The sequence below is a fragment of the Talpa europaea genome (assembly GCF_964194135.1).
Source record: "Talpa europaea genome assembly, chromosome: 1".
NCBI lineage: Eukaryota > Metazoa > Chordata > Mammalia > Eulipotyphla > Talpidae > Talpa > Talpa europaea.
Genome location: NC_140073.1, coordinates 154,849,897 through 154,872,208, shown reverse-complemented (window position 1 = coordinate 154,872,208; position 22,312 = coordinate 154,849,897). Strand labels below are relative to the sequence as shown.

The window sequence follows — 22,312 nt, the reverse complement described above, 5'->3', positions numbered from 1 at the left end:
CCAAGCTCATTCAGGGGCCTGAAGCCTGGAGGGGCCTCACTCGCTAGTCCCAAGGGGTGGGAGGCGGGGGGGGGGTAGTGGGGGAGGGGTAGAGTCAGGGAGGGGAATAAGGGAGACGAGAGGTGCTTCTCTTAGGCTTGAGGCTCAGAAATTGTGCCCAATAAGGGGGGCCTGGGGTGGACTATTGCCACTGGAGGGTCATCTTGGGGCTCCCCAGCCGGCACGGGGACAGGCACTGTCGGACTGCACCCCAGTCTGAGACCAGAGAGGCCCGGCATGTTTCAGGCTCCCTCTGGGCTCCAGGTGAGGCTCCTCCTGGAAACTGCAGCCCAGAGAGGCCTTCCCCTCCCCGCGGCTCCTCCGCAGACTGCCCTGAATGTCTGCTCCCTGGCCACTGCCTCTGTCCTCGACATCTCCCACTGAACCCAAAGATTAGACCCTCACCTTCAGCAAACCTGTATTACGGGTCCTTTGACCAAGCCCTGAGCTGGGCATGGGGACAAGTGGGGAGAAGAGCTGCCTCCATGCTCCGGACCCCTAAAACCAGCTCAGTCTGGGGGTCCCAACACCCAGAGCCCCAGCGTGAAGTCTCTCCTCCCTAACCCCCAGTGTCCACTCCCAGCTCACACCACGGCAAGGCCTAAGCACCCTTCTCCTTGCTTCCCAGCTGGCCTCCACCGGCCTCCTCTCTGCCCTCTGCCTCTCAGCCCCTGGTCACTCCAGGGCCACTAGGAGGATCCCTCCGAAATCCTGCCTCTTAGCTCCTTGACCTGCTCAGCCCTAGAGACCCTCCCCCACTGTCCAGACTGCCCCACCAATGGCCATCTCCCCCAACCTCCAGCCTCCCACCGCCCTGGTCTCACACTGCTCTTCCCACGGTCCCCGCCCTTGGCCCCCGGTGATACTGCCTTTTGGCATCTGGCACCCCTGACACACCCCTGACACCCCTGAACACGCACCAGGCACATGCGTGGCACGTAAGTGACGCACACATTCCCTCATTTTTCAGGCCCATCCCATCTTTACTTCCTTCTCCATCCAGCTGCCCACATCACCCACCATGGTCAGCTTCCTCGCCCTCCCGCCCTTCTGCGGCGCCATGTTCAGAAATCCCCAGAGGCTAGATCAGGGCGGCCTTTATAGTGGCAAGGCCTGAGTGGATATTTGCTGCGGGTCCCTGTCCGCATTCACAGTGCACTGACAACTTGTGTTACAAAACGCGTGGGCCCCCGTGAGAGACAGAGATCTGCCATAGAGATTACTTAGGAGGACAGAGAAGAGGAGGGAACGCACGTACGTCCAGTGTCCCGCCGGGCACACGCGGCGTCTGTGGGCGCCAGGTTCCCCCTTCCTGTGCAGGTCCCGCTTTGTATCGTCAGCTGCGCCTTCGGGGCTGGTTTTGAGTCTCCCGCGGCAAGCACCACCTTGCAATGGCAGCGCCCGGCCTCTCCAGAGCCGCTCACTTGGAAAGGGGCAGGCCTTCTCGCCTGCGGCTCCTGTTCCCCTCCGTCTCTTGCTGGTGGCACCACGGCTCGTAATGCGGCTTCATCTCCTGTGACGACAGCGCCCAGTGGCTCCTCCGAGCCAACTCTTGGCTTCGCTGATAAGCACAAGCGCCTATCTCCCCAGGGCAAGAAACGTTAGTGATAACTCACTTTCTGGTCATGTTAACGCTACTATTCTGAATTTTATAGCATCGAGAACAGCACGTCCAACCATGTTCTCTTGAGCTCTTTAGGCATCATCGCATCTTCCTCTACTGTGACCCCTCTCTGTGGTGACTACACCCTGCCTTCCACACGCTGGATCGCCCCATGCTCCAGAAGGCAGCTGTGCACACCGCACCCCACCAGGCACAGTCCTGTTGTCTGGGGATGTTGCCCCACACCTGGCAGGAGTCAAACAGCCCAGAGCATCTGCTGGTTGGGAGACACCCTGGAGAAGACACTGCCTGACCCCAGGACAGGCGCCTCCAGAGAGGATGGGTGGCAGCCCGGGTGCCATGGGCGGAGGGGCAGGGGCGGGGGCAGGGGAGGCTGCCACCATCCCTGCGGCCCTCAGTGCTGTCAAATGGAGGTAGTACAGTCAGCAGGCCTTGAACCAAAGACATGGTTCGAGGTTAAGGACGGGCCGTGGACCATGGCCACAGACCACCATGGGTCATAGCCCAGAACCCTGAACTCATCTGGTGCCTGATATGAGTCAGCCCAAGGCAGCCACTCAGCATCATTCTAGCGACCCAATCTTGTGGCATTCCACAGAGAAAGGAGTGGTCCACTCCTGCCCCAGCCACACCCAGCCAGGGGTTCCAGAAAGACCCTTGTGTCACAGAGCCCCCCTGGGCCATCTGGTCAACCCCATATGTGAGGCAGAGCATTGGAAAGCAGCTGAGGTGGAAAAGTGGGCTCAAGGCCTCTGTGGGCCCAGGTCCTGGCTGGAACACCCCACCAGCTGCACTGTCAGCCCTTCAGTGGGCTGGAAAAGCCCCTAGGAGGGGCACTGGAACTTCCAGGATGTCAGGGAGTGAGCAGCATTGGTGTGGGCTGGCGAGCCGGGGGTCACGGGCACTTAGCCACCTCCAGAAGCCCTGGAAGAGCTGATGAAAATGTCAGTGTTGATGTTTCGGGCCCTGTGGCATCAAGGCAAAGGTGGGCCTGTGCTTCTGAGGGCTCAAGTCACACCAGGTCCCAGGGGCAGGCCGGAGCTGTTGCTCTGAGCCCCAGACAGCATCGGCGTGAGCTAGGAGACAGGTTCCATGGGGTTCCTATCAGGCTACGTGTGCAGTCGTCCTCATAGCCTGGACGAGGAACAGCGTGGGTGTGGGGGCTGAGCTGGCAGAGGGACCATGAGGTCCCAGCTCTAGGGATGGGGAGAGGGGGAGCTTGAGGGAGAGGGAAGACACAGGCAGCCCCACAGAGGAGCAGACACTGTTCTTAACATTCACCCTCATGCTTCCTTTCTCCTCCCGCATCCATCAAAGTCTTTTACTGCACCCCAGGGCCCCCCGCTCCCCACCAGCCTGGCCAGCCCAATAGGAGTCCTCCACAGATTCCTATGGGAAGGGAAGTGAAAGTATTATCAGCACGGTTTCTCGGAGAACCCCGGCTAATACGGAAGGAAATACTTGACTCTGAAGTTCAAAGCTGCGCACCGGCTGGTGTAATCAGGAGTGAACTTCCCTCGCCCCCAGACCTGATCAAAAGGCGTCCTGGGCTGGAGAAGCGGCTCGAGTGGCTGCCCACGGGGCAGGCTGGCACCATGGCTCCAGGGCCAGCGGTCAGCCCCCTCCAAGCCCGTCAGGAAAGAGACACCCTCCTTGGGTCTGAGAACTCACCCTGCCCATCGACCCCTCCCAAACCAAAGGCCAAGTGTGCTTATTATTGAGGTGTGGGGAGACCCCACTCTCTCGGCCCCCACCCGTCAGGGTGCTTGGCTCCACCTGCCACCTTCTCCTCACAGTGAGTCTGGTCCCTCTTCAGAGTCCGCCTTTCTGGACCCACTCCTGCACCCCCACAGGAAACCGGGCTCACAGTTCTCTGAAAGCTTGCCCGAGCTTCTCATGGGCCCTGGAGGGTAAGGCTTCCTTCCCGGGGTGCAGAGCACCCTGAAGGGTGGGGGGGGTGAAGCCTCAGGCACAGCACCCCACATACACACAATTTCCCCCCATCTCTTTAGAACTCTCAGAGCTGGAAATCAGACCCTGCATCACACACACAGGAGCAGGGTGGGGTCTGAATGCCCCCTTCTCGGCCTGAAGAGTGTGAAGGCAAGCAGCGTACCTGGGCCAGGCAGGTGCGCCACCTGCGGTGTGGGGAGGCCCCACTGTATTTCAGTCTGCCTGTTCTGCTCCCCACTCTGTCTCTGGTGAATCCTCTCACCCCCCATACCTCATACCTGAACCCCAGTGCTTGTATGCATAAATAGATAAATCTTGAAGGGAAAAAAGGCTCTTTACCTGGTACAATCACCCACCTGGTCAGATCCCAAGCCTTGTGGTGCCCGCCACCAGGGGGCGTCGTGAGCACCCCACCATCCCTCCTGACTGCATGGGGGTGTCACTTTCTAGGAACCCGACTCTCTCCTTCGCATGGTAAATGGCTACTGGCGCGCAGGCGACTTCCCCAGGGTGGCGAGGGGCCCCGATTGTGCTCAGGACGTCCTGTGAACACCAAAGGCCTGACTGGGAGCTCCTCTTCCTTCCCTGAAGGTGCTGGAAAGTCAGCTGGGCTTGAGGGCCAGGAGGAGAATTGCCCGACTTTGGGAAGAATTGAGTAAGGAAGAGTCACATCCAAAAAGTGTCTCCTGGCAAGGTCGCTAAGGACGTGGGGAAAATATTCACACTACAAGAGTAGGAAAAAAACAGCAAAACAAAAAACCACCAGGAAGCCCGGGGGAGGGGGGGGGGTGCAGCCTGACTCCAGCTGTGTGACTCCATCTGTGGAAAAGTTTGGTCCTCGGGCAGCCCGGCAGGAGAGAGTCGCAGGGCTTAGCCACAAGCGCTTGCCTGTCACTCCAGGCTTCCCTTACTGACCACCTATGACTCTAACAACAATCGACTCTCAGTACACACCCCGGTTCCAGGAGTGTGTAGAATCCTGCGGGAGAGCCTGACAGTGTGGACGGCTGGCGGGTGCCCAGAGACACCCCTTGGTCTGTACCCCAGGATTCATCAGAGTTACCTGAACATGATAAAATTCCCACCAGAATGAAGAGTACGTTTTCCTGCAGGACCTGATCCCCGGACCTCTTTCCAAGGGCCAGAATTTGTGTATTCTTGGAAAACTCTCTGCATAATTTCTTTTTTTTGGGGGGGGGGGGTGAGGGGAATCTTTTCTTTTTATCCTGTTGCCCATCTTGCTTTTCTCTTACCATTGAGTGGGTTCAGTTTTGGGGGGCATTTTGGACATCTACCACATCTACTTTTTTGCATACTAACTATCCCACACTCCAGCGTAGAGCATCGTCCCGATCTCCTGCTGAAGGGCTCCTGGTGTTTGAAATACACCTGGCAGTCAGGGGGTCTGCCGGTAACCCCCTAGGACAGCCCCTTGGAGCCACGGGTATTGTGGATTTCAGTTTGGGTTAGGGAGGCCATGTTGCCTTCTAAAATGGCTGCTCCAATTCACAGGCCCACCGAGTGGAGCACAGGCCCGTGTTCCCCTCGGCCCAGAGGGGCGATTCTGGAGCATCCCCCATAAGAGAGTGACGTGGAGGGACAGCCTACAATTGAAACCGATTTAAAAATAAATCTTATGTGTCAAAAGGATTCTTGACTTTCACATTATTTATTTTAAAATGAGCTGCCCCCTTGCAGTTACCATACATGATTTGAATTTCAAAAAATTTACACTTTCATTTTCCAAGAAGTTGCCAGGAAAGTGAACACAAAAACGTGATGGGCCCTTACAGCTCCGCGACTACTGGACACCAACCCTCCCACCCCCACCCCAACCTGGTGTGCAAAACCCAGGAGGTTGGCGAGGAGCAGGTCACCACAGCAACCCCCCTCCTAGTTTGCTGCTCCCTGGGTCAGATTCCCGGAGCTCTGGGGACAGTGACCTCAGCCTACAGCCAGGTCAGCGGCCCAAGCTGCTCGGCCTGCCCTGGCCACCTGACTGCCCCCGCCCAGCCTTACCCTCAGTTCCCACTCTGGGCACCCCCAAGCCTGAGCCGTGACACCCTCCCTCGGCAGTGCCTGCTACTGTTGCGCCTCCTAAAGGCACTTTCTGCCAAGGGCCACTCACCTCCCCTGGCAATTCCACATTCCATACTCTGTCTTAGTCTTTTCTGCTTTGGCAGCCACAGGCCTCTTAACAGACGTGCCCAAAACGACCTCCTTGAGCCCTCCAGCCTATCAGTTCCAGCTTCGTTCCCATGATGTCTTCAGCCCATTGCCACCTGTGCCCTCCCCCACGTGGCTGCCCCAGCCCTGGAAGCCCTGACATCCCAGTGGCCCTGGGGGCTGTGGGACTCTGCTGCTCTTCAGACGGACCATCCCCCCATCACCCCTCCCAAGGTTTCCAAAGTGCCCTCACTTCCTCACCAGGCTGACACCCCCCGCCTGGGTGACATCTAGACACCCACGCCACTGGGCCCACACGGCCAGGTGTGGTCGAGATATCGCGGTTGGCTTGACTGTGGGACAAATAACACAGACACGGCTCGCAGCTCTGGAGCCTGGAGGCCCAAGGTCAAGGTGCCGGCCTGATCGGGTTCTAGGGGGAGCTCGTCCCTGGCTTGTCTCAAGCCACCTTGTCACCGTGTTCTCACGAGGCCTTCCTGTCCGTGGAAAGACAGAGTGCTCTTGCAGTCTTCTTACAGGCCCCCAAGTCTATGGACCGGCACCCCAACCCTAGGGCCTCATCTAGACCTATTTACCTGCTCAAAGCGCTATCTTCACACCCAGTTCCACTGAGGGTGCGGGGTTAGGGTTTTTTTTTGTTTGTTTGTTTGTTTTTTATTTTAAGATTTATTTATTTATACAATCACTGGGTATAGTCAGAAGCACGGGAGGGTGAGAGAATTCACCGGAGCCAGAGCGGGGAGCAGAACAGGCAGACTGACTAAATACACTGCTGAGGGGAGCAGCAGGTGCAGCAGGAGAGGTCTGTGTGCCATGTGGGACTCTCGCTGGCGGCCAGGGATCGAACCGGCACTGCAGAGGCTGCAGGCAGCTTTGCAACCCAGCACTCAACCACTGCGCCACCAGGGGTTAGGGTTTTGACATAAGAATTTGGAGGTCCAGGGCTTCCCGGGGGGCACAGGGGTTAAAGTCTCAGGGCTATCAAGCTATTGCCAGTCACTGCGGCCTGAGTTCGATCCCCAGCCAGGGAGATGACCCACATGGCACAGCAGACCTCTCCTGTCTCCCTGCTGCTCCCCTCAGCAGTGTACTTCAATCAATCTGCCTGTTCTGTTTCCCACTCTGTCTCTGGTGAATCCTCTCACCCCCCCACCCCCCTCATCTCTGACCTGTACCCCAGCTCTTGTATGCATGAATAAATGGATCTTTAAAAAGAAAAAAGAATTTGGAGGTCCAAAGCGGTGCCCACTATTTGCTGAATCACCACAACAGGGAGTATCTGTCTGTCAGCAACGAGGTGCGAGACACTGCTAAGCTCCAGGCAAGAACTGCCTGCTCAGTCCTTATGGCGTCCTGTCAGGGAGGTCTGATTGTTTTCTGCATTTTATTGGTAGGGAAATTGAGAAACAAGTGTGTTTAATTCATCTGCAAGCTGGTGGCAGAGTGCATCCGCCTGGTCTCACACTTTGAATTAGATGAGCCTGAAGTCCCATGCTGGATTTGGAAATTCCTAGACTATTCACCTAAGCCCTTCCTGGCATCCTCTCCCATCTTGGGCTCCTTTGTCCCAGTACCCAGACCATGGTTGGGAGCAGTGAGCCTAGGACTGCTTCCCGGCCTGCAGTTTCAGATGACCATTTGGAGGTGAGCATGGACGGAGCATCAAAAGAAGCTCTGGTGGAGCAGAGGCGCGCTCCTCGCCCTCTCCTCTGGTTTTTGATTGTGAACTCAGCTGTGGCTTGACAGCCCCTGGGGGGTGTGGAAAGGGGCCAGGGCCATGGCTGGCAGTTGAACCTAGTTCTCCCTGGAGCTGTGGCCCAGCTGACCCCCCAGATCTACAGTCCCAAGCTCTGCTGTGTAATCCAGGCAGCAAAGAACCTCTAGATTCATCTTCCTAAAACCTGGGTTTGCTCTCATCTCTCCCCTCCTGAAAACTGATGACTCCTCAGCATCCATAAGACAAAGTCCAAAATCCTTCACTTGCAAAGACTCTCCAATCCAGCCACCACCTACCTCTCGTCCTACTTCCCACCCACTCCTGGGGGTCTGGTGGGACCCTTTCTCTGCCCACTGTAGTGCAGCGCTCAGAACAGGTGCCACCTGAACTTGCTCTCTGGCCTGAGCTCTAGCGCTCAGACCACCTTGTGTCTCTCACAAGCCCCAGTGAGACCCGCCCTGACCCTGCCTCCTCTCCCCTCCTCCACACTCAGCCTCCACCACACACACCTCTCCCCACTACCCTGATCCATCTTCCCAGCACCCCTCCCTCTAACTGCCTGTCAGACTCCTCCCTGCTGATGGGGCTGCTGACGACCTCCCCAGAGGACCCCTATACCCGGCAGCATGGCCCCAGGACAAGCCCATGGCGTCTACCAGCATGGCTGCCAGAGGCTTCCAGAAGTTTCCTCCACCTTCTCCCTGGAGGCTGCACCCAGGTCTGTGTTTTTCTGCTTGAGCTCAGTTCCCTGCACACCTCCCGTGCTCCTCGGAGCTGCTCATTTCCAGACACCATCAAAAAGCAAATCCCTCGGGCCTCCCCGGTGGCGCAGCGGTTGAGCGCTGGGTTGCGAAGCTGCCCGCGGCCTCTGCGGCGCCGGTTCGATCCCCGGCTGCTCCCCGGCCACTGGAGGAGGGTCCCGCATGGCGCGCAGACCTCTCCTGCCGCCCGCTGCTCCCCTCAGTAGTGTACTTCGATCCTTCTGCCTGCTCTGCTCCCCTCTCTGGCTCTGGTGAATTCTCTCACCCTCCCGCGCTTCTGACTGTACCCAGGGCTTGTATAAACAAAAACAAACAAACAAACCAGCAAACAAATAAATAAAGCATGCCTCTATAAAAAAAAAAAAAAAAGTGTACATGCCAAAAATTTAAAAAAAAAAAAAAAAAAGCAAATCCCTCACTTTGCCCACAAAGGGCACCTTCAAATGCCCCCGCGCTAGTTCTAGTCCTGCTGCTCCCCTACTTCTCCTGGGGCCCTCATCACCCTCTGGGACAGCCCCCAAAGCCACCCTGGCCCTCCTGGATTTTCTCCTTCTAGACTCCACTCTTCCCCTCTCCTCATGGAGAAGCAAGTTTACAATGTTTCCATTTTGAGAGGTGGCCCCCCCGCCCTCCCTGGCCATGCTGCCCAGCCCTGGCTGTGCAGCTCAAAGACCCCACCCCAGGCCGACTGGGCCAAGGGACGCTCCCGCCATTACATTCTCACTGCTGTGTCCTCCCTCCTGTCCCCCCCCCCGATCCCTCCCTGCAGCCTGGCACCCCCCCCACCCCGGCCCTGGGACATCGTCTAGTCAAATCAGGATCCCCACCGACTTCCTTCTCCCAGGTTCCCGCAGCCTGCCCACAGGCCTCCCCACCTCCCTGGAATTCTGAGTGCTCCCCAGTTCCCCATCCTCCTGCCGCCCATCCTATCTGACCCCTACTGCTGACCTCCAAGGACAAGTGATCAGTTGCCTCACCTACAAAATGGGTTTATGCAGAAATAACAGTAAAAATGCAGTTTGTTTAGAGCAGTCCCACGGCGAATCTCGTGGACACTCCCAGGGCACAAGCCAGCACCCCTATGTAGCCTTCCTAGGGGCTGCTGGGTAGTGATGCCTCCCCCTCCTCCCGCCGGGGCAGGGAGCATCCCTTCCCGTGGGAGGAGCAGGGCATGCTGGACCCTGCGTGTTGCAGATGTGCGCGCGTGGGCACACTCGCCGGCCTCCCGAGCTTACTGAACAGCGTTTCTGTGAACAGCGTTTCTGTGCATCATCTTCACGCCGCGCTCGGACACACTGTGCTTCATGCCTTTGGCTCCTGGCTGCTCGGCTGTCTGTCTCATGTCCTGCCCCGGCAGCTTCCTCACTAGGCCTCCAAATTTGCACATCCAGCCCTGTCCTCGTTCTGAGCTCCCAGCCACACTTGCTGTTGCCGACAGGGCTAGGCCACGGACACGGACGCCTGCCTCATCCCAAGCCTCGGTCTCCACACAGAAGCCTGTTCTTCCACATGCACAGCCTATTGGTGCGTCACCAAACCACCAGCCTCCGGGGCAGAACACGTGCCATCTTCATCCCGCCCCCTCTCCACTCCCACACCCTATGGGTCATCCAGCTGCAGAACCCTCTGGAATCCACTTCCTTTGATGCCGCCCACGGCCCTGGCTCCAGCTTGCTCTTGCACTGTTTGTCACCCGACTCCAGAGGCCCCTCCTTCAGGGGCCTGCCTGCCCGGCCCCTACCCCTTGCCCTGTCTCCACATTTCTACCAGGGCTTGCTTGCTTTCTTAAAAAATCATTTATTTATTTATATATACTTCACATCATTGTTCATTTTCGTACAATGCGGGCTTTCTTTTCTCAGGTGTAGTCCCCGTAGAATTCCCACCACCCATTCACCCGTTACCATCACCACAGTCCCTTGTGCTCTTCCCGCCCTCGTTTTGATCCCTCTCCCTCCCCTCCCCTGCAGGATGTCTCTGATTTACAGTTGCCTGTTTTTTTTGTTTTTTATTGTTATTACTTTTTTCCCTGGTCCCTTATTTTGTTCCCCTACATTCCTCCTATAAGTGAGACCATCCAATATTTTCTTTTTCTTTCTGACTTATTTCGCTGAGCATGATCCCTTCCAGCTCCATCCATGTCACTGCGAATGGCATGAGTTTATCTTTTTTGAATGCTGAGTAATATTCCATGGTGTATACAAACCACATCTTCTTGATCCAGCATCTATTTGTGGGCATTTGGGTTGTTTCCAAGTCTTGCCTACTATAAATAGTGCTGCAATAAACATAGGGGTGCAGGTGTGTCCTTCTGAATTAATGATTCTGTGTACTTTGGGTAGATCCCTAGGAGTGGAATTGCTGGATCATATGGAAGCTCCATCTTTAGCAGGTTGAGGAATCTCCCCACAGCTCTCCAGAGTGGTTGGACCAGTTTGCACTCCCACCAACAGTGCAGGAGAGTTCCTTTCTCTCCACATCCTCGCCAACATTTGTTGTTGCTAGTTTTTTTAATATGTGCCGTTCTCACTCTGCCAGGGCTCTCTTTCTAAAATGCAGAGCTGAGTCTGCCTCTCCTCCAGGAGGGATCCCAAATCCTTCCTGTGTTGTAGGGCGAGAGCAGCCCCTGCAGGTCACACCAACCCCCTCAAGGGCCGCTGCTTCTAATGGTCTCCTCCCCTCCTCACGCTCACATTGGGCTCCGCCACAGCCAGATGGGCCCATGCGCGTGTCCATTCCCTCACTGGGTCATCAGATATCTTGAGTCACCTGTGTGTTCAGGCGCTGTCCCCAGGACGCAGCCGGGTGGGGAGCCCCTGGCCTCCAGGAGCTCACCTCAGCAGGGGACCCACAGTCCAGTCTGGCTCGCTTTTCTTCCTCACCTATGGCCAAGCAGAAGGGCAGGCCCAGAGACTGACCTCCCGGCTTCTCACTTGTCAGCTCATAAAATCGTGGCCAATCTTGAGCTTCATCCTCTCTGCCTCAGTTTCTTCTCCTCTAAATAGGGGTGACGGCCACCTGAATCATAGGCTTGTGAAGAGCGAATCAGTGAGCACCTGTGCAGGGCTTGGACAGATGTCGGTGCACAGCAAGGCCTCAGCAGACACTCACTTTTGTTTCACACCCTCTGCTCAGTGCCTGTCAGGCAATGAGTGTTCCACAGAGATTTTCCGGTTGGGATAAAGAAGAACAAAGTCGATATTTAACACAGTGGAAGTTAGGTTTTCACTGAACTCCAAGTGGCCGTGGTGTTATAAAACCAACTCTGGATGTCGTTGAAAGATCGAGAAGGAAGGAGAATGCTCTGCATGGGGAAGTGACGTGGGTCAGCCAACAGTGGCCAGTGAGGACCCCGTGACCCAGGCCTCGCTGGGCAGAAGGCCCTGAGGCGCCACAAAACCCGTCTAGGCGAGAAGGAAAAGGAGAGAGGGTGGCGGCAGTGAGAAACCACCTGCTTGTGCTGGGCCTTTGAGCTTCTGGTCCACAGGCAGGGTGGTGGTGGTGGTGGGGGGGGCTGGGGTGGCAGATCCTGGTACAGCCAGGTCTGCTTTGTGACTTGGAGAAGGTCACCTGCCTCCTGACTTTGTTCAACCCTCCTCGGATGAGCAAAGTTAGCTCAGATAGTATCCAGGGCCCTTTTGAGCTCCAAGGTTCTGGAAGTTTCTGTCTGATCCCAGAAATTTTTGTATGCGAGTCTACTTCTGGTCTTTTACCTACATTATAAACCACATCAAGCAGAAACCAGGAACCATGATTTAGGAATTGAAGAACAAATATTTAACTTGATCAGTTTTTCTGGGGGCTCAGGTATTTAAAAGCACAAAAGAAGAAGGCCATTTGGGAGCCTTTAACACATAAAGGGGAGTTGTGCTTTACACTGGCAAAGAACACATTTTAGAGATTTCAAATGTTCAAGGACGCTTGAGTCAGTCTTTCCTTTCAGAGGTTTCAAACAATAGAAATAAGTACAGGTGAGGACGAAATTTACTCAACCAGATGCTCATCTCAGTGTATTTATAACCTAAAAAAAAACAGAAGTATCTTCAATCTTTAATATTAAAGGAATGGTTAAGTACTTCATGTCTCTTTAACTTATTATCTTTTGCAAGAAAATACCACGGAGGAAATGTGCGTGAACCATGCCCACAGGCCAGCCCGGCCTCTGTCATGTGGCAGCGTGCTCACGGGTAAGGAGCCGGGAGAAAATGTGCCTTTGGTTAGTAGGATTTGAGGTGATGTTTTCCTGCTTCTTCATGCTTCCAAATGTCTGACTTCTATTACTTTGAAACCCTTTCCGAAAAACAGCACAAAAATGGAATCTGAAAAAGCAGGCCTTGCCAGGAGTACAGTCAGCTTCCTCCCTCCGCCGGCGGTGTGACTGAAGCAGCACATTTCGGTCCAAGGTCCCTTCCTTCCTCCTTCTCACGGCTGGGCTGAGATGCGGGGGCGGCGCTGGAGCCTCACCGTGCAGAGCAGGCCCTCCGGGGCTCTCCACTCCCCGCCTCTGCTGGCGTCACAGGCTTCTCAGGCCCCAGCGAGCGGGATGGAGCCTCCACCCACACAGGCACCTTTTAGCCCAGGGACCTGGGGAGGGTGGGGCCCTCCATAGACCACCACTCTGGTGGGGCTGTGGAGGGCCGTGGCTCTGTGCCCGGAGCCCAGGGCACAGGCTCCAGGGACATGCCAAGCAGAATCCTGCGCCCCGGAAGCTGGAAGCCTGGACTCGGGCCTACCGCCTGCGTGTTCAGACAGAGCAAAAGCGGCAACCCCGACAGACGCTGGACCGCAGCTCGGGCTAGGGAGCCCCGTCACTCTCCTGGCCCGCCTCTCACTGGCCGAGTGGTCTGAGCAAGCCACTGGGCCTTGCAGGACCAGCTTCTACCCTCCTGTCCACTGAGTAGGCTGGACTTCAGCTTCAAGGCCACTTCCACGGCTAAAGGGCGAACATGCTGTGTCTCCCTGCTGTGTGTGGTCTTGCCTCTAAGAAGGGACAAGGTCAGTTAGTCTTGGTGGTCACATGTTGCCCCTGTTACCCTGGTCATGGGCAAGGGGAGGCAAAGAGGATGAGGAGAGGAGGAGGAGGGAGGACGAAGAGAAATTTCTCTTCTAATCACTTGACCAAGTTAGAAGGGAGTGACCAGCAGAACATTCTCGGGCTCCGAGCGCTTGCACCACAGGTAGAGAGCAAGCCCGCGCTGAGGAGCCTGCTAGCCTCTCCTGCCCAGCCCAGCCCACCAACGCCCTCCTCTGGGGTCCCCAGAGGGTCCAGGCCCCACGCCTGCGCAAAGCCTCAGCCACACGTGAGGTTGTGGGCGAGGCCACAGCACTGGTCTCAGGCGCCACCATCAATGCTCGTGAGCCATCCAGCCTCTGGTGATGGAAGCAAACCCCTTATCCTGGGGCTCCTCAGGGTGATCAGACTCTGTTTTCTCAGCAGAGGCTGATTTCTGAGCTCTGGTCTCTGGGCAGCAGGGTCTGGCTCCCTCTGACCCCTTGGGGAAGTCCTGGTCTCGGGGCGCCCACCGCTGTGGAGAGGCCCAGCCCCTGCAGTAGTGCTCCCTGAAGCCTCTGGTCTGGCCTCTGGTCTGACCTTGAATAGAAGGACCCGGTGTGGCCAAGGGATCTTAGGATACTGATGAGCCTGGTCCTGCCTCAAGATACCAGGGAGGGCCTGGGCACTACACTGCTGCCCAAGGAGTAAATCTTGGGAGACCGCCCAGGTCCCTGTGGGCTGCTGGCAGGAATGGGAGGTTGCCATGGCAACATGTCTCTCTACTCTCTGGGGGGGGGGGCTGGAGGGTGAGGCCTTAGAGAATGGAAGACCTGGATTCGCTGGGAGGGAGGGGGACTCTGAATCTCAGGAACGGCAGTGACAGCTGGGGTGACAGACATCAGCCCTCCGTCCCTTCCTCGAGCCGTCAGCTGTCGGGATTGATCAGAGAGAGGGATCCAAGGACAAACACGATCCTGTTCCCTCCTTCCCTCTCTCTCTCTCCCCAACCTTGAGGTGTCCTGGGGTGCACTGCAGGCCTAACCACCCCCTTCTTCCCTTACCTCCCCAGCATCCCTCTCAGTTGCTGAAGCAAGAATAATGGGGTCATGTTCATTTCCTGTAGCTGCTATTAAAAAAAATCCACATGGTGGCTGGAAAGAGCACCCCTTTACTGGCCCAGTCCTCAAGGCAGAAGTCAAGCACTCTGGGGAACAGTCTCCCTGCCTCTCGAGTTTCTGGAGTTCTGGAGTTCTGGAGTTTCCCTCCGCTCCTAGGCCTGCATCTCCTTCTTCTACCTCGGAGGCTGGCGAGTGGCTGTTGTTCATCTTCCCCTTCAGTCAAGTCCACCCCGAATCCCTCTGACAAGGACGTGGGATCACCTTTCTTCCCTCTGGGTAATCTGGAATGATCCTCCACCCATCTCAGAGATCCTTGACTTCTTCCCCCCTGCCAAGTCCCTTTTGTCCTGCCAGCTCAACCTGCTTGTCAGCCACTGTGCGGAGGAGGCAGGCAGGTCTGCTTCCCCAGCCTCCAGGTTGGCCCTGCACATGTGTGTACACACATGCACACACATGCATGTACACAAGTGCACTCATGAGCATGCACACACCGCAACCATATACACGTGCACACATAAATACGCACACAGGAGCACACCACGTATGTGAGTGCACGCAGGAGTACACACACAAGCACATGTGCCACCCACTTGGACATGTACAAGTACATGCGCATCTGAGTGTGTACACATGCCCAAGCAAGGCACCGTGCAATGCATACACACACACACATGCATTCCCCATAACGGTCCCCAGATATCCTAGGCAGTGGTACTGGGCACAAAACTGGCCAAGCCCTTCCCCCCAATGTGGCACAGCTTGGACCCAGGGCCCCCGTGTAACTGATTGGGGGCCTGAACCGTCAAAGGCTGACCGTCTACTGATATTTTCATTTGAGCTGTCCAGGCCAGAGCACACAATCCTTGCATTTGCTTATTTATTGATTCATTAGACAAGTGCTTTTTAGGGGAAGGTGGGCAGAGGGGAGGCGCCAGCTGGAGCTGTGCACCAGACTGCGTGTGTGGTGTCTCTAAGGACAGAAATTACAGTAAAATTTCAGTAGCGCTAAATGTATCCTGGATGAGCTCCTAGAACAGAAAAAGGACATTAGTGGAGAAGCTGGTAAAACGCGAATAAAGTCCTAGTGATGTAGCCATGTTCATCTCTCAGTTTTGACAAATGTGCCACAGTTATGTAAGATGTTAACATTAGGGGAAACTGGGTGTGGGGTCCACGGGAACACTCCGTACTATCTTCGCGATTTTCCTGTGAATCTAAAATTATTCCTCCTAAACAAATTATTAAAAACAATTCAGTCCTAGTTTTAAAACTCAGTATAAAATATTGCGTTGGAAGCTTACCTGGCAAATCCGCTGTGCAGTTCAACTTTTTTTTTTTTTTTTTGAGGTGTACCCAACACACAGCAGGCTACACAAATATTATGTGTCCATCTCATTGAACTTTTATACATGCAATTAGCCACGTAAGCAGCACCAGCTCAACCTATTGAATGCTTCTGGTGCCCCCAAATCTCCTTCTTACCCCTGTACAATGAACCCCACTCCTCCGCCAGAAGCAGACACTGTCCTGACTTACATGCCATAGGTTAGATTTGCCGTGAACATCATGTGACAAGAATCATAAAGTAGGGACCCTTGTGTGTGTGACTTCTTTCATTCAACATATATGTGGAAACCGTCTGTGCTATTGTGTAGCAATAGTTTATTCTTTGATTTTGTGCAGCATCCCATAGTGTGAATATTCCTAAATTTAGTTACATATTCTCATTTTCATTGACATTTAGGTTGTTATCATTCTGAAACTCTTCGGAATAAAGCTGCTTTATACATAGGTGCATCTTTGGCAACGTTCCTTTCGGAAGGGATTTGTTGGGTCATAGAGCATTTACATGTTTAGTTTTAGTAGGTATTAGTAAATGGTTTTCTAAAGTGGTTGTACTAGCTACACTTCCTCCAGAAATGTGTGAGGGTTCTGGTTGCTTCACATCCTTGCCAAAATTTGCTGTTGTCAATCTTTTCAATTTTATCATTCTAGTGGGTAAGTATCATGCAGTTTTCATTTACGTTTCCCTGTTGACCACATACGTAACAGCCTTCAATTTATTCTTTTTAGTGAAGTGCCTGTTCAAGTGCCTGTTGGCCACTTTTATTGGCTTGCCTTTTTCTTATTGATTTGTAGACACTCTTTATATATTCTGAATACAAGCCTTTTGGCAGATATATACACTACAAGTATCTTCTCCCCATCTATGATCTTTCTTTTCACTCCCTTAGTGGTGTCTTTTGATGAGTTAAGCTTTAACCAGATCAATTTTTGCTTTCCTTTTTTTTTTTTTAAATTTTCATTCAAATTGTTACTGTATTCACTGTCCAACAGGCAAGGACTAGATTATGGCACCAGGGTTTTTGAGAAATAGGGTTTATTGTGAATCAATTGACAAAGGGATTGGTAGGAGATAAATTCAAATCTGGTTACAAAAGGAAATGAGGTCATATGGGTTTTGGGGACCAATATATTTTTTTAAAGATTTATTTATTTATTTATACAAGCACTGGGTACAGTCAGAAGCGCGGGAGGGTGAGAGAATTCACCAGAGCCAGAACAGGGAGAAGAACAGGCAGACCGACGAAGTACACTGCTGAGGGGAGCAGTGGGTGCAGGAGAGGTCTGCGCGCCATGTGGGACCCTGGCCCAGCGGCCGGGGATCAAACTGGCACTGCAGCGGCTGTGGGCAGCTTCACAGCCCAGCGCTCAACCACTGCGCCACCAGGGGAGGCCCTTGGGGATCAATATAGAGAACACAGGAGTAGTGGCTGAAGAGCTGGCTAAGGGTAAAGAAATGTGGACTTGGCTGAAGTTCACTGACTAGTTACGGGGCAGTTCATGAAGTATGAAGAGGCTTTTCTTCAGATAACCGGAGCTTTGAATTTTTGTTGCTGGGCTCCTCACCTCTGGGTAGCACCCCCCTGACCCCCCACCCCACATTTGTGTCTCCCAGCTCTAACCGGCCCTGGAGCTCAGGTCGTGGTCAGTCAACAAGCCTCCAGACTCTGCTGTGTCTGTGAAAGCAAGACTCAGAGAAGAGTTTAGATAAATTTTTCTCCCTCTTTTGTGCTTAAAGTAATTTAACCATTTAGCTTGGTTGCAAAATCAGGAGACTTGCGTACATTTAGAACTAAAAAGAACTTCAGAGACCATCTGTCTATGCCAGCGGGTCTCGATCCTTGTGGTCACCTGAATAATTTGGAGAACTGGGCCCCGGCACCAGGGGTTCTGGGAGTCAGTAGAGCAGCTGGAGCATCGGCAAGATTTGAGCTCCTCAAGGAGACCCTTGACCTCTGTGGACAGAGCCTCTGAGAGCGACGTTCTGCTTGGAGAGGCCAGAAGCCCCTCCTTTCCTGCATCATCTCCAGAGCCTCAACTCTTCCATGACAGCAAGTGTCGACAAGCCCCAGCACAGTCCTCGGGGGCTTTTTCTCTTGAGTCTCTGGGTTTGCCTGGGACGTGTGAGGCCACGACCACTGACTTGGTGTCTTATTCATGGCCTCCTCCTTCTGCTCTGAAGGGGTCTGATTTGGTCTGATAGGGCTGCCCTATCTCTCACCGAGGGTGCACTGCCCTGCCTGCCCTTTCCTCCCGCTCTTGCCTCAGCCTCAGCTCCCACCCCACACATGTCTCCCACCCCCCAGAGGGCCTCTCTTTCCCTCCTAGCAGCGACCAGGGCCGAATGCCTGTCTTTCCCTCTGGATTTCTTAAAACCCCACAGGGAGAAGTAGCATCAGCGCTGGAGATGCATCCAGAGCCAAAGCCACACCACCAGCTCCGCACCCTGTGAAAAGCCCATTCAGTCACTGCCAGCCACGCCAGGCTCAACCACATGCACAAAGTAGCTGTCGCCACTGAGCCCCCCTCATCAGACGGTCCTCTCAACCCCATTGGTAGGAGAGCCGACGGCAGGGACACTGATGGGGCCGGCAGGTTCACTGAGGCAAAAACTCTGCCGGGAAGGCTTGCTTCAGGGTGAACATGAGGAAGACGACCTCCTCGTAGTTATCCGATTCGTACAGACACCCAAACTGGGGCGACCCGTCGGGCCCGGGCCCCATGCCCTGCAGGTCCGAGTACGCGCAGCTGCCTGTGGCCAGCAGGGTGGGCTCCGACCAGGCCTCGGGGGCTGGGGGCCGCTTGTTGAGGTAGACGCCCAGGTTGGTTCTGTGCTGCGGGTCGGTGGGGTGAGTGTAGAGCAGCCATTTGTCCGAGGCGCGTGGGCCCGAGTGGGGGCTGGGAAAGCTGATGACGCTGCCATGGCAGCCGCTGGGGGGCGGCTCCACGAGCTTCTGCACCGGCTGCGGCTTCTGGAAGGTCTGCCCGTCGTTGGTGCTCTGGGCCTGGACCCTGGCCCTGTGGGAGCTTCGCGCGTTGAGATACACCACCCTCTGTGGCCCGTGCCCGACCTCTGCCACCTGGCACTCCAGGGTGTCGGGGGCCACGAAGTCCCCTCTCCCCCACGTGTGCCCATGGTCGTGGCTGACAAAGCAGAAAGCAAAAGGGGAAGGGCTGTGGAGTGGGCCCAGTATCCGGTAAGCGTAGGCGGGCACCAGCAGGCTCTGCATCTTGTTGTGCAGCTGCAGACAGTGCCCAGGGCCCACCGCAAAGGTGGCCCATTCCCGGTAGGCGCTGCCAATGGTGGGGTCAGTGAGGTCTCTGGCGGGGCTCCAGGACCTCCCATAGTCAGTGCTGGTGACCAGGCACAGGCGCGTGACATTGACCTTGGTGCGGAGCTGGTGGTGCTCGGAGACCTGCCCTGGGACAGCGATGAAGAAGAGGAACAGGATCCCCGTGACCTCGTCATACAGGGGGCTGGGGTTCATGGAGCGGTGGCCTTCCAGCTGGGCTGCGCCCACCACCTCCTGCGCGTGCCACTGCATGTGAGGAAGAAGAAAGGGAAGACGGTCTTGAAGTGGACAGTGCCGGCGCCAGCTGCACCCTGGGGGGAGGGGGCAGCATGTGACTCGTGGGGTCAGGATTGGAGGTCAGAGAGGAGAGCTCTTCGTCCATCACTCACTCACCCATCAGCTTCATGCTTCCCCAGAGCAGGGTGGGGGAGGAGCAGCGCCCCGCCGCACGTGCTCCAAGGCAACCCCCTCTTCATTTGAATGCCTATTGCTTCCATTCCCACCGCCACACATTTCTGGGTGCCCACGGTACACTAGACCCCAGACACAGATGATTCTGGCAAGAGCTATTCCCAGCTTCATCCTGGTGCCTTCAACTTACCAACCCAGCTCAGCTTCCTGTTCTTGAAAAGTCAAGCCCTAGTAGCAAGTACAACCAGTGAGGGAGAGCCTGTGACAATCACCTCCCCTCTTCTATAAAACATACTCTATTAATGCAGCCCAGGAGGGGCAGGACCATCACATGAAGGACTTCCATGGAGCTTATGCCATCGCTAAGTCTATGGCACATAGGGTGCTGCTCTGGCACTGATCCCCCAGTAAGCTTTCTGAGGTGTCCTGTGCCAAGAGCCTGACGTCACCCCCGTCCCATTCAACCCGGACTCGGAACTGCAGGGGACTAGTGTTGTGAGTTCCATCTCACATCTGGGGAATGAGAGGCGTGGTGGGGGAGACGAGCTGTCTGAGACTGTGGCTCTCGTAAGCATGGACCCAGGTCCACCTGTGCTCTGAACGGTCAACCACGCAGTGGTGACCACGAGGTAGAAGAATAATCGCGTCAATGCTGAAAGGTCGGTGCAGGGGACAGGAATGCAAAAGCCCCCCAGGAAGCCCTCTGGGGGCAGGAATGCAGAAGCCCGCCTAGAAAAATCAGACAATGAACCTCTCCCCACCCTACAAATCTTTTTGTGCCTTATAACTTTTTTCCCACTGTACAAACCCAGTTTCCCAGCTGGCCTCTCCTCACCCTGTGAAACCTGCCGCCCCCCGGCAACGTGCGCGACTTCACCGACCCCCACCTTGGGTCCATGAATCCCGCCCGGATTAAATTTTCCCTGCCTTTGAGAACTTCAGCCGAACCTTTCCACCCCCTTCACCTGTGACAAGCCAGCTTCGGGGGGCTTGGTCCCAATCAGCTACTTGGCCTACACGTTGGCGCCCCAGGTCACAAGCAGTAGCCCAAGCCCCTCGACCCCCAGGTTAATTGTTCTCAAGGACACCCCTCGCCCTGTTCTGTGGGGCTGAACTCAGGTCCTCAGGGGCACAAGGAAGCCTGTCTGAACATCAGTCACCCAGCAAAGCAGACGCAGCCGAGTGACGCCCTGGGACCCTCGGGGTGGCGAGGGCACCATCGCCGCCTCTGCTTGGCAACTCCTGGCATTCCTCTTGGGTGTCTACGTGTGGATTCCTCCTGGCCCCAGGCCGCAGCCATCAGTTGGAGGGCACCGTGGAGGGCTGAGGAAATACAGCCACGTCCTGCCTTACCTGGACCTGCTGGGCCGACACGTCGTGGTCCCCTCTGCGGAGGACAATCACCTCCGCGTGCTCATCCTTCTTGCTCATCCGCTTCTCGGCAAAGGCCAGCAGGGCCCTCTGCCCTGGCAGGTAGAGCAGAGCGGGGATCCTGTAGGTGTGCGCTCCCGACTGGAACACGGGCTCCCTCTGCAGGACGGGGCAGGGCGCCATGGCTGGGGGGAGAGAGAAACTGAGTCCCCGCGCTCACACCCTGCAAGCCCCAGGGCCATCCTCGCCCACGGCCAGCCAAGCCATGTCGGGGCTTGCCTCCCTCCCACGTGAGGGTCACCCTTCCCACAGGGATTCTGACCCCAACACCCCACTTTCTGATTCTGCCCAAGCCGCCTGTGCTGGGGGGCAGCAGGGAAGGGGGTGTGGAAAAGCCTATTTTGTGCGGTATTTTTGTAAGTGAACACACTTCCTGCAGGCAGCTGTGTGAGAACTTGAGCTGCTTTTGCCAAGCGACACATCATTCAAATGCTGAGTTCGGTGGGCCGGGCCGCCTGCCTAGGGCATTCTGCAGCTTCCCGAGCCAGAAGATGACACATGGGGGCTTTTTATAACTCCACAGCCCTAGAAAGTTGCCTCAGGAGAGAAGGAAAAGTGGATGAAGTTTGGCTCTCTAAGCTCTGTCCCCAGGCTGGGGGGCAAAGGCCCAGCGACCCCTGCGTGGGCTCCACCCCTGAGGCAAGGAGCGAGCTTAGGGGGCCAGAGAGGCCCCTGGCACAACCTTTAGAGGAATAAGAAAATAAAAATTAAGAATAAGTGCTTGATCAAAAAGGGCAGGGTGCCAAAGACAACATGGAGGCTGTGGGTGACAGCCGCCCCTGGTAGTGGGGCGTCCTAATTGCCCAGCCCGTTTGTCCCCGGCGCTGCCCCCAGAAAGCTCCCCTATAAACCTCCTGCCCACATACCCCCCACCTCTGTGTCAGCCTGTTTGTTGGAGAGCCCACCTGCAAAACACCTGCAAAATGGGGGAGCCCTAAGAGGCACGGACACCCCCCCTTGTTGACCCTCTCTACGGCCCGCAGCTTTTCTACCATGCACGAGTATTACCTATTTCAAACTTCAAAATTTTGAGAAATAAATGTACTGAGTGCATCATGAACCTTCCTCCGATGACAACGCGATGGAATGAAAGTGATCACAGCACGCGACACCAGGAAAGATGTGTGGGTGCCTGGACACGGGTGCAAGAAGGAAGTCTCTCGAATGAAATCCAGACCTGCCCCCTGGCCTCCAGCAAGCAGGGCTTGGCCATTAAAAGTGGCTGAGTTGGAACTTGGTTGTGAACTGCAGGTGGGAAAGAAACGAATACAATTCCAGAGAAAAAGGGAGCTGGAAAGCAAGACGCAGTTGGGCGACGCTCTCTAGGGAACGGTGGAGGGGGACTCACGCTCCACAGAGATTGCTGTGGAAGGTGCTTGAGGGAAACCCAGCCGTGTTGGTGTCATTCACACTTGAATGTCTCTATTTCAAGTGTCCTCAG

General features: G+C 55.5%; 1 protein-coding gene across 1 annotated transcript; it reads right to left on the bottom strand.

Moving 5' to 3' along the window:
• Positions 1–18,333: 18,333 nt before the first annotated feature.
• Positions 18,334–20,994, bottom strand: NEU2 (neuraminidase 2; the record flags this gene model as incomplete). Its single annotated transcript, XM_084232313.1, has 2 exons — positions 18,334–19,275; positions 20,794–20,994. 2 exons carry the CDS (start codon positions 20,992–20,994, stop codon positions 18,334–18,336), a joined length of 1,143 nt encoding a protein of 380 aa, XP_084088439.1.
• Positions 20,995–22,312: the final 1,318 nt, after the last annotated feature.